We start from the raw sequence: 12,193 nt of genomic DNA, 5'->3' as shown, positions 1-12,193 counted from the left end.
TTTTCATACAGTTGTGGTCAAAATTATTAGAACACTAGTATTTTCACCAGCTAAATAAGGTTTTAAGTCAGTGATTTCTCTTTTGCTGTAGTGTGTCAGTAGGAAATATCGGTTTACATTTCCATTCATTTTGCCATTAATTGTGATAATCCAATGACATTTTTGTTTGCACAACAGCCAGTGCTCCACACAGGATCTGTTCTCATCATCATCCAGAAGAACTGTGACAGCGTCTCCAAGATGCTCCAAGAGACCTAACTGCAAAGCTACAGTACTGTTAAAAGTTTTAAGCACTTGTCTAAAAATGTCATAAATTGATGCTGTCAAAAATAATGTCATAAATGTTCTTTATCAATTAACCTTGATTAACTAAATTAAATCAACATTTGGTTTGACCATCCTTTTGCGTTTAAAGCAACTTTTGCCCTACACTAGGTGCACTTGCACATAGTTTTTCAGGTAACTTTGCAGGTAGGTCTCTTGAAGCATCTTGGAGACGTTGTCACAGTTCTTCTGGATTTAGTCTGTCTCAGTTTGTTCTGTTTCTTCATGTCATTCCAGACAGACTGGATGATGATGAGATCAGATCTCTGTGTGGAGGACTGGCTGTTTTGCAAACAAAAACCTCACTGGATTATCACAATTAAAGGCAAAATGAATGTTTGGAAATGTAAACTGATATTTCTTACTGACACACTACAGCAAAAGATAACAAACACTGACTTAAAATCATTTTTTAGCTGGTGAAAATACAACAGTTATAATAATTTTGGCCACCACTGTGTTTATGTATATGTATATGTATATGTATATATATATATATATATATATATATATATATATATATATATATATATATATATATATATATATATATATACACACACATACACCCTTATTAGAGCAGAAAACGTCAAACAAAACTTACAGGTTGTACGTCAATGAATGGCCTCCAGGATTCCGTGGTTGTGGGTCTGAAGACCTTTTATCCAGAGTGGGCAGGACTTTGAAAGCACTTCCCCCTTTAGCATCTAAACCATAGGAATAATATGCAAACTGTGAAACATATTTTATAATCAAAACAACAAACTGAAACACTTTCATATGAAGATTTCTTCATTCCTTTAAATAATGCAAATTAATTCCCACCCTCATTCAACTATTGCCGGTTAAGTTTAGGTATGGGGTCAGATTCAGGGATCTAGAATATGCTCATGCAAGTCATCAGTATGTGCTTCATAGGTACTAATTAACAGCCAATACAAGCTAATAAGCAACTAGTTAAGTGTTACTGTACCATTGTATTTACCAGTTGATGTGTGTCAAATACAGTTGCATATTGTTTTTATAGATTGACATATTATAAGAAAAAGCTTACCTTAATTCATGTCACCCAGGAATGCACCTTGCTGAGCACTGGCAAGAATTAGGTCTGCAACTGTAGCCCAGTCTTCAAAAAGTCTGCCTCTGGATATAGCTTCCTAAAGTCTTATGAAATCTGATCAAATCTGAAAAACAAATGTGGTTCAATTAGTTTAAGGTTTATACTGGTCTCCTAGTTTGTAATGCAACACAGGCATTCACTAAAACAGAGGAAGAGTAAGGGGCCGTTCACATGCCGCGCCTAAAAACGCGTGAAAACGCAAGACGCGTCGCTTTCTCATTCTTTCCAAAACGCAGCTTGCTCTCACATGGCGTCTGCCGTTGCTAAGCAACTATGTCCAGCGCCTGGAAAAAACGAGCTTTCATTATGAGCGTATATTGGCATCTACATTTGAAATAACTAACTTCAGTGCGCTAAAAACGCGACATGTGAACGGCCACATACACCACGAGAGATTCAGTCTAACTTTACATACTGTAGCTAAGACAACATTACATTTAAGTAATAAACAATAGTACATACCAGTCATATTGTGGTTTAACATTATTAAAGTAAGGGACATAGCGTTTTAGCTAATGCAGATAAGTTACCTCAAGGAAAAAAGCGCGAAAATGCTCAACATAAAACATATGGATCTATCGTTGGATTCGGCACGTCGCAGACATTTACTTGAAAAAATATGCCCTTAAAAGATCAATTTTTGTATGAAATTATCTAATTTTGACAAAACATTACAAAGCCATACGTAAAGGAACTTACCCCCGTATTTCTGACCTACTCTTTCCATAAGGCGTTAAAATAAAGGCCATATGTATACTGTAAGTTATACAAATAACACCACACACACACACACACACACACACACACACACACACACACACACACACACACACACACACACTTTATATAACAATAAAGCGATTGTTGAGGCAAAAAAAGTACATCGCTAGGCTGCTTAAGTTACAACGGTCGTCATTCACGGAATAAAATGCACTTGGCATGCACTTGGAAAATACTAACTTTAGAATATAATATTTAGAACAAAATTTAGAACAAAAGCTCATCAGTACTAATACAATTTAATCAAATGTGATAAAATAAAGATGTGTTTAAATTGGTTAAATTAGTTAGAGACAAGTGACGTCAGCCTCAACAATGGGCAGCAGGGGGCGTGAGAGTACCGCGGTACACCACGAGAGTTTTGCGATACGTATCGTGGTTGGTGTATCGCGATATTTCGGTTCGGTTTGTAATATCGTTACACCCCTAGAAACTACAGGAATTATATACTAAATGTTTCGCAAAGGACTTTTAGGACCAAATGGAGATTTTGACTTGGTCTTACTGCATTCATTTGTGCAGCAAGAAAGACTGCTATTGAATTGCTGATTTTATTTTGGTGTCATATAATTTACTAATTCAAACACAAAATTGGAAATTACTTTTTAACTTAATAAAAAAATTAATAGGCCCTGAACGTCTATGTTTAAACCCCTAAAAGTTTAATGTTTAAAATGTAGTTAAAATAAAACAAATCAATAAATCATTTAAATGAACAAATGTACTCAACATTAAAACCATTTATAGGTAAAGTAAATAACACTGTACTGTTACAGTGGCACCAGTCAAGAGGTGGGATATATTAGACAGCAAGTAAACAGTTCTTGAATTGTATGTGTTGGAAGCAAGAAAAATGGGCAAGCATCTGCGTGACTTTGAACCAGAAGTGAACCACCAGTGCCATGGGCACCCAAGGCTCACTGATGGATGTGGGGATCAAAGGTTAGTCGCGTCACACAGAAGAGCTACTATAGCTCAAACTGCAGAAAAAAAAACATGATAAAAAGGTGTCTAAACACAGCGCATCACATTTTTCCATGTACAAGGCTGTGTAGTCTTAGATCAGTCATAGTGGCCATGATGGTTAACGCCTGTCCATCACTGAAAGCACATACAATGGCAACATGGTCCATCCAGCAATGGATGAAAGTTGCTTTGTCTGATGAATCATGTTTTCGTTTAGATCAGGTGGATGGCTGTGTGCTTGTGCATCATTAACCTGGGGAACAGATAACAGCAGGATGCACTATGGGAAGAAGGCAGACTGGTGGAGGCAGTGTTATGCTACTGGCAATAATGAGCTGAGAAACCTTAGGTCCTGGCATTCATGTGGACGTTTCTTTGACATGTACCTAAAAGATTGTCGCAGACCACATACACCCATCCAAGGCAGTGATGTTCTCTGACTGCACACACAGACTGCCACACTGCAAAACTGGTTCAGGATGGTTTGTGGAATTACGAAGATTTTAATGTGTTGTCTTGGCCTTCAAATTGCCCAGATCTCAATCTCATTGAGCATCTACAGTGGGAAAAAAAATTTGATCCCCTGCTGATTTTGTACATTTAACCACTGACAAAGAAATGATCAGTACAACAATAAAAATTTTTTTTTTTTAAAAGTTATAAATTTATTTGCATTTTAATGAGTGAAATAAGTATTTGATCCCCTATCAATCAGCAAGATTTCTGGCTCCCAGGTGTCTTTAATATATCCAACAAGCTGAGAATCTCAGTTTGTTACTTGTATACACCTGTCCACAGAAGCAATCAATCAATTGGATTCCAAACTCTCCATGGCCAACACCAAAGAGCTGTCCAAGGATGTCAGGGACAAGACCATCGCCAACAGCTTGGTGAGAAGATGACAACAGTTGGTGCGATTATTCACAAATGGAAGAAACACAAAATAACTGTCAGTCTCCCTCGGTCTGGGGCTCCATGCAAGATCCCACCTCGTCGAGTTTCAATGATGAGAACAGTGCGAAATCAGCTCAGAACTACACTAGAGGATCTTGTCAGTGATCTCAAGGCAGCTGGGAACATAGTCACCAAGAAAACAATTGGTAACACATGAAGTGAAGCACCCTGCAGCACCCACAAGGTTCCTCTGCTCAAGAAAGCACATATACAGGCCTGTCTGAAGTTTGCGAGTTTGGCAAACATTAGCCTCAACCTTAATGATTTAAGGATAGGATCCGCAAAGAGGAGTGGGACAAAATCCCCCCTGAGATGTGTGCAAACCTGACGGCCAACTAGAAACGTCTGAAATACTGATTTCACTCATTAAAATCCAAATCAATTTATAACTTTTTTGAAATGCGTTTTTCTGAGTTTTTTTATTGTTATTCTTTCTCTCACTGTTAAAATAAACCTACCATTAAAATTATAGACTGATCATTTTTTTGTCAGTGGGCAAACATACAAAATCAGCAAGGGATCAAATAATTATTTTCCCTACTTTATACGATGTGTTGGTCCAGCACATTCCACACAACCTGACAAACCTCTATGGAGATCTATGGAGGTGAGGCCTCATCTTTAAAACTTTATGGATCTGCTGCTAATGTCTTGGTGCCAGATACCACAGGATACATTCAGAGATCTTGTGGAGTCCACGTCTCGACACATTAGAACCGTTTTGGCAGTACAAAGGGGGTATTACACAATATTAGGCAGGCGCCTTTAATGTTGTGGCTGATAAGTGTACTTATATTATTGAAGGTAATTTTCCAGATCAGTTGAAGACGTGGCTTATTGGACAAGTACATATTAAACATTGTACATGTTCTATGATGCATTGGTCTTGGATCAAAAACTTTTGAATATAGCCTTTCATGCAGTATGTAATGTAGCTGAATGTGAATGTAAACAATCTGCAAAGTTGTAGACTAAAGTGCACAATAAATAAAAGTTATTGTCTCCCAAAAGAAATAATTGACCCTGAACAGTGTGAATGAGTAGTTAGTCATTCGAATGTGATGGCTATATGTCATGGCGTAACACATTTGCATAATGCCAGTCTATGTGCTACGTTGGCCGCCACTTGAGCTGCCCTCAAACACGTAATTTTACTTACAACTGCTTCTGTAATCTCGGGTTGTTCAACACAGGATTCACAAAATGCTTGGTTTGAAAGAATGGTCATTACCCAGTTTATTTGGACCAGCTGTCTTCATTGAATCATATTTTCCATCGAGCATTCAAAATACAGATTTATGACAATGGGAGTATTGTTTCTGACACACATCTGGACCATCTGACCAATCAGAGCTGAGTAGGCTCATGGAAAGGAGGGGTTTAGAGAGACATAGGCATAACAGGGGCACTTTAGGAACTTAATTGCTGTATGAGAAACTTAAAGTCCTCTGATCCTTAATAAAAAAAGTGCAGCAAGAGAGAGAAATTGGACAAGAGCTTAACTTGCATTGATTGGCTGCTGTCAGATACAGCAGTGCGGGTTGTCTTTCAGGAGGAAAGTACTGCGATTGGCTAATTACGAAGCCGAACCATGACATTACGGATCAAAAGTGGTTTTAACTAATGTTGTCTGGAGATTAAGCACCCTTGTTGACAATCTTTTAGCTCGCTCTTCACTAACCTTAAAGTCAGGAATTTGTGTCTAAAAAGAATTAAGGTCTAGGTCAACAATGTAACCCCTTAAATAACCCATTCAGTATTGTGAAGTATGAAGTAGTCCCATCACATCTGCCTCAGTCTCTGTTTATGCCTGTTCTTTTTGTTTGCGGGAGGAAAATGAAGAGCAAGGTTTTTTTTTTTTTTTTTTCTTTTGTAGAAAGGGCCGCTTGCATCATCAGTGTCACAGTCCTGGATGTCACAGTGGAAAAGGGAGATAAAGATTTCATAATTAACCATAACATTTGGGAATACTTGGCTTTTAATGTCAGGTTTGTTTTGCTCTACACAGAGGAATCTGGGTCACAGAATGTTTTGAAAGGCATTTACACACATACACGAACATTTTCCTGTTGGCATGCATAACCGGTGACATGCTCATGTGCATGCATGCGTTGCAAGAGTAAGTAGATTCTGTTTAATTTGTCATGTACCCTTGATGTGACGTTGCTGGGGTGTTAAATATAGAACCATGGCCGCTTGGGAACACTTCATGTTTTATCTCCCTCCTCCCCTCCATCAACACACACTGCATTTTTATGAGGGTAAACCTCTCAGATTGCCTTTGCTAACTTAATAGATTTGATTTACTTTATCTGACTTTGGTAGGCGGCTCCATTTTTAGGACAGAAATTACCCCTCAGATCACAGTGTGGGAATGAAATTTGTGCTTCTGGTGATTTAGAAATCGTCAGAAATTTTCTCTGAACTTGCCTAATGACACCAAATGAAAACATTTCATTATTGCTCAGTAATGGTTTCTTTGTGTGCAAGTTAGTTTGTGTGGTGGGATTAAGCAGTAAACAATCATATGACACATTGGGCTGTGGTATTTGGATGCTAGGCTGTTATGGGTGCCTGCAAGGGTGTTATGCGGTTGCTGGTGTGTTCTTCATGGTTTGTAATGCCATGCTGTGTGGTCACCAGGTATTCTAGTTGTTGTGATGTGGTTGGCAAGTTTTTCTTTTTAATATTTACATTTTTAATGAAAGTTTCTTATGATAACGAAGGCTACATTTATTTGATCAAAAATATATACAGGTGCATCTCAATAAATTAGAATGTCGTGGGAAAGTTAATTTATTTCAGTAATTCAACTCAAATTGTAAAACTCGTGTATTAAATAAATTAAGTGCACACCGACTCCGGCACACCGACACCGAACAGGCATAGTTTAAGTCTTTGGTTCTTTTAATTGTGATGATTTGGCTCACATTTAACAAAAAACCACCAACAAACCCATCTCAACAAATTAGAATACTTCACAAGACCAATAAAAAAACATTTTTAGTGAATTGTTAGCCTTCTGGAAAGTATGTTCATTTACTGTGTATGTACTCAGTACTTGGTAGGGGCTCCTTTTGCTTTAATTACTGCCTCAATTCGGCATGGCATGGAGGTGATCAGTCTGTGGCACTGCTGAGGTGGTATTCTTGACAGTGGCCTTCAGCTCATCTGAATTTTTTGGTCTCTTGTTTCTCATTTTCCTCTTGGCAATACCCCATAGATTCTCTATGGGGCTCAGGTCTGGTGAGTTTGCTGGCTGGTCAAGCACACCAACACCATGGTCATTTAACTAACTTTTGGTGCTTTTGGCAGTGTGGGCAGGTGCCAAATCCTGCTGGAAAATGAAATCGGCATCTTGAAATCATGAAGTGCTCTCAAATTTCGTGGTAAACTGGTGCAGTGACTTTGTTTTTCAAAAAACACATTGGACCAACACCAGCAGATGACATTGCACCCCAAACCATCACAGACTGTGGAAACTTAACAATGGACTTCAAACAACTTGGGCTATGAGCTTCTTCACCCTTCCTCAAGACTCTAGGATCTTGATTTCCACATTAAATGCAAAACTTGCTCTCATCTGAAAAGAGGACTTTGGACCACTGGGCTGGGCAACAGTCCATTTCTTCTTCTTCTTAGCCCAGGTAAGATGCCTCTGATGTTGTCTGTGGTTCAGGAGTGGCTTAACAAGAGGAATATGACAACTGTAGCCAAATTCCTTGTCACGTCTGTGTGTGGTGGCTCTTGATGCCTTGACCCCAGCCTCAGTCCATTTCTTGTGAAGTTCACCCAAATTCTTGAATGGATTTTGCTTGACAAGCCTCTCAAGGTTGCGGTTCTCTCAGTTGGTTGTGCATCTTTTTCTTTCACACTTTTTCCTTTCACTCAACTTTCTTTTAACATGCTTGGATACAGCACTCTGTGAACAGCCAGCTTCTTTGGCAATGGATGTTTGTGGCTTACCCTCCTTGTAAAGGGTGTCAATGATTGTCTTCTGGACAACTGTCAGATTAGCAGTCTTCCCCATGATTGTGTACCCTAGTGAACCAAACTGAGAGACCATTTTGAAGCCTCAGGAAACCTTTGCAGATCTTTTGAGTTGATTAGCTGATTGGCATGTCACCATATTCTAATTTGTTGAGAGAGTGAATTTGTGGGTTTTTGTTAAATGTGAGCCAAATCAATTAAAAGAACCAAAGACTTAAACTTCAGTCTATGTGCATTGAATTTATTTAATACCCGAGTTTCACAATTTAAGTTGAATTACTGAAATAAATAAACTTTTCCACGACATTCTAATTTATTGAGATGCACCTGTAGCTGCTTAAAACCCTGCATAAAAAAGCAAAAAAAAAAATCTGCATAAATATGACCCAAAACATCATCCGATTTTCAGAAGTCCTGAAAGTAGACAAAGAGACCCCAGTCGAACAAAAAAAAATAAAAATAAATCCTCTATTGCATTTTGCCCATGTCAAATAATTGACAAAATACCGGAAATGGCGCATTCCACATATTAAACCCATTTTAAATGATAATAAAGCATAATGCTATTAAAAATTTGCAAATGCTATGATTCAATTAAATATATATATATATATATATATAAAATATGCGAGGCAGGTTTAAAATATGCGCTTCAATGAATTACATGCGTGTAGGTTATTTACGTGCGTCTCAGATCGGCTCAGTTCACAGTAAATGTTGCTAAACAAGAACTGTTATCATTTACATGTGTGGAGCGTCTCAAACTCTATCTCTGCATGTGATTTTGAGTTTTGGTTCATAATAACATTTATCTGGGAACCCAACGTGTGCTATTTCATCAGATTTGTAAGGTATATAATTTATAACCCTACGCAAACATACTGAACAACCTTGGTGTGCATGGCAGAGTTGCAAGAAGAAAGCCTCTGCTTTCAAAAAGAAAATTGCTGCAGCTTTCTAAAATCATGTGGACAAGCCAAAGGGCTATTAAAGAAATATTTTGTTGACAGATGAGACCAACATAGTGCTTTTTAGTTTACATGAGAAGCGTTATGTTTGGAGAAAGTAAAACACTGCATTCCAGCATAAGAAACTTATCCCATCTGTGAAGCATGGTGGGTAGTAATATCACAGTTTGGCCTGTTTTCCTGCATCTGAGCCAGGACAAATTGGCATCCTTGGTGGAACAATAAATTCTGAATTATACCAACAAATTCTAATGGAAAATGTCAGAACATCTGTCCGGGAGCTAAGTCTCAAATGAAAGTGGGTCATTCAGCAAGACAACGACTGCAAACAGATGTTTTTGGAATGGCAGAGTCAAAGTCCAGACCTTAATCCAACTGAAATTATGTCGAAGGACCTGAAGCAAGCAGTTCATGGGCTGAAACCCACCAACATCACAGAGTTGAAGTGGTCCTGTACTGAGGACTAAAACTCCTACAAGTCGGTCACCTGTAGTTATTGCTGCGAAAGGGGGTCAGACCAGATACTGAAAGCTAAGATTCACATACTTTTGCAACAGGCAGATATGTAACAAATGACAGAAAATACCTTTGTCTCATTTTTTGATTGGGTTCTCTTTGTCTACTTTCAGGACTTATTTTAAAGGGTTTACAAACTTTCAAACAGCACTTGTCAAAATATAAAATATAACTTTTTCCTGTGATGACAAAGCTGATTTTTCAGCAACCATTAATACTTCAGTCACATGATCACCTAGGAAAAAGCAGAAAGACAAATTATTGAATAATCTTGCATATGTTTCAATGCTCAGACTTTGTCTGTCAACCACAAATCCAACAAGTGTTATTACACCATAAGCAATATCAATTGAAAAGTATTGCTTTACAACATCTGATGTTAAAAACTTTGAAATGGAGTCTTTCTCTTACCTCCTACTCGAAAGGACAAGTATCATTTGAAAACCACACAATCATACGATTAAACAACAATGGAAAAATATAATACAAAATAACTGATCAGTGAATGAATCAATAGAATAAGGCTCAATCCCAATTCTACCCCTTACCCCTACACTTAGCCCTACCCCTCCGTTTGGCGCGTTCACGTGAAGGGGTAGGGGTGTCTCATTTCTCTTTTGGTTGGAGGGGTAGGGGTAAGAGGAAGGGCCAGATAGCCCTCCAAACGAAGATTTTTCAGGACCTCACTTCAAACGAAGGGCTAAGAGAAATTTCCAACATGGCTGCTCATTCAAGCAAGCAGACTCGTAAATATAAGTAATTTTTGCCTTTAATAAGGATTTTGATGACAATGTTTCATTATATTTATATTACCTTCAATCTTGTGTTTGTGTTTATGGTGTTGTTTTGTAAATAAACGTTTGCAAAAAATTGCTAAAGTTTGCTAGCAGATAGCACTGATTGCACGATATTACAAAATATATTTTTATGTCATATACACTTGACTGCATGTTAGAAACATGAAAGACCAGTGGCACGGCAATTTGCAACGGTGGTGTAGTGGAGGGTGTACGCAGGTATACTGTATACATACTTCCACTTTTTAAATCCCCTCTGATGCGCATTATTCAGTAGTGTCTTGCATTCGCCAAAATCATGGCAGTCCACCACATCCAGTCATGTGAATAAATGTAAATATTCGCTAAAAACACCCAATAAAGGCAGTGATGATGCAGTCAGGACCGTGGAGCCGGCTTGCTTTGAAATGTATTTGATGATTGCGCCTAATGCACCTGCGCCCGCTAAGTCTACCGCACCAGTAATCTAAATCAGTACATAATAATAAAAACGAAAACGAACGCGTTCAAATAGAAAGTTGAAAACGAAATTCACAAATGAAGCATATACTTCTCCAGGCACCACTACACTGATTAGCAATTTGCCGCGCATGTGATAATGCGTTGTTTGTTTTGCTTACGGCCACATGTGAATGAACGGTGCGTACACCGTACATTTGTACTTTTTGAAACATGACAACATTTTTTGACATCTTGGAATGAGTGATAAACATCTGCGCATGTCCTCTGACGTAACATAAGGAACTAGCGACAACCTATGATGACGTATAACAGTGTTGTAGTGGTGTCCCATTTCTTAGGGGAAATATTTTAGCCCTTCCCCTTTACACTTTGTTTCAAGGGACAAGGGGAAGGGGCGAGGGGTAGGCGAAGGGGTATAAAATAGAATTGGGATTGGGCCTAAGTATATAAATGGATAATAAAATTAGTACATGATGAATGAATAAATATAGAAATAAATATAGAAGAAACACAAAAATGGTTGCTCTCACAAATGTATGGCACCAACACACAGGTTTCTGTGAAGAATTCTTAGATTTTTTCCCTTTTTCAAGAAACTTTTTAACATTTGTTAAATGGTTGTGCTTAATGTTTCAATGGAAAGTGTTTAATGGATTCTTTTATCAACAAAGTTTATTAGAACAGCATTTATTTGTAAAAATATTTGTCACATTATTAATGTTATTAACTTTTTTTAAAACATTTTGATCAATTTAATGCAGTTGCTGAATAAAAGTATTAATTTCTTTCAAAAAGAAACTGAACTTCTGGAGAGAAAAGAAGAAGAAAAAAAAAGCTGTAGACTCACTGATGCTGCTCTTTCTTTCAGGATGGAGCGATTCTGGTGTTTCTTCCTGGATGGGACAACATCAGCTCCCTGAATGATTTGCTCATGGCTGACCAGATGTTTAAGTCAGGTAGATGTTTCAGTCTCTTATTCACATAGTCCCTGTTTGTAATAAGATGGTTTACCTGTAAATAAATATGAAGGTACATTTTTGTAGCTCTACATTTCTTGGCCAAGGCTGGAATGAGTCATAGCAGTCAATTCTACATGGTAAATAGTTCACGGTGCATCAGAAAATTTAGCAAATCCATTGGTATTAATGGAAATAGTGTGTTGTAAAGACAGAAAGATATAATGTAATTGTTATTTAGTTGCCTAATATAAAATTTAGTTGCATATGTGAGTGATTTACTTGCAGTGGTAATGGTTGGTTGTTCTTGAAATGTCAAAATGAATCTACATTTGTCACAGCTACATTTGTCTTTATGCA

The 12,193-nt window shown here is 37.8% G+C and overlaps 1 protein-coding gene across 2 annotated transcripts in view; it reads left to right on the top strand.

The window, feature by feature from the left end:
• The window catches only part of dhx36 (DEAH (Asp-Glu-Ala-His) box polypeptide 36), a 51,435-nt gene that overhangs the window by 19,984 nt on the left and 19,258 nt on the right, over positions 1-12,193 (top strand). For both annotated transcript variants that reach the window (XM_073850020.1, XM_073850021.1), the window contains exon 12: positions 11,746-11,833. In XM_073850020.1, the coding sequence (XP_073706121.1) occupies positions 11,746-11,833 (88 nt within the window). The remainder of the gene's footprint in view (positions 1-11,745; positions 11,834-12,193) is intronic.

This window comes from Garra rufa, chromosome 11 (genome assembly GCF_049309525.1).
Source record: "Garra rufa chromosome 11, GarRuf1.0, whole genome shotgun sequence".
In the NCBI taxonomy this organism is placed as follows: Eukaryota; Metazoa; Chordata; class Actinopteri; order Cypriniformes; family Cyprinidae; genus Garra; species Garra rufa.
Note: the sequence above shows the minus strand (reverse complement) of the source record. Positions and strands in the feature narration are given on the sequence as shown.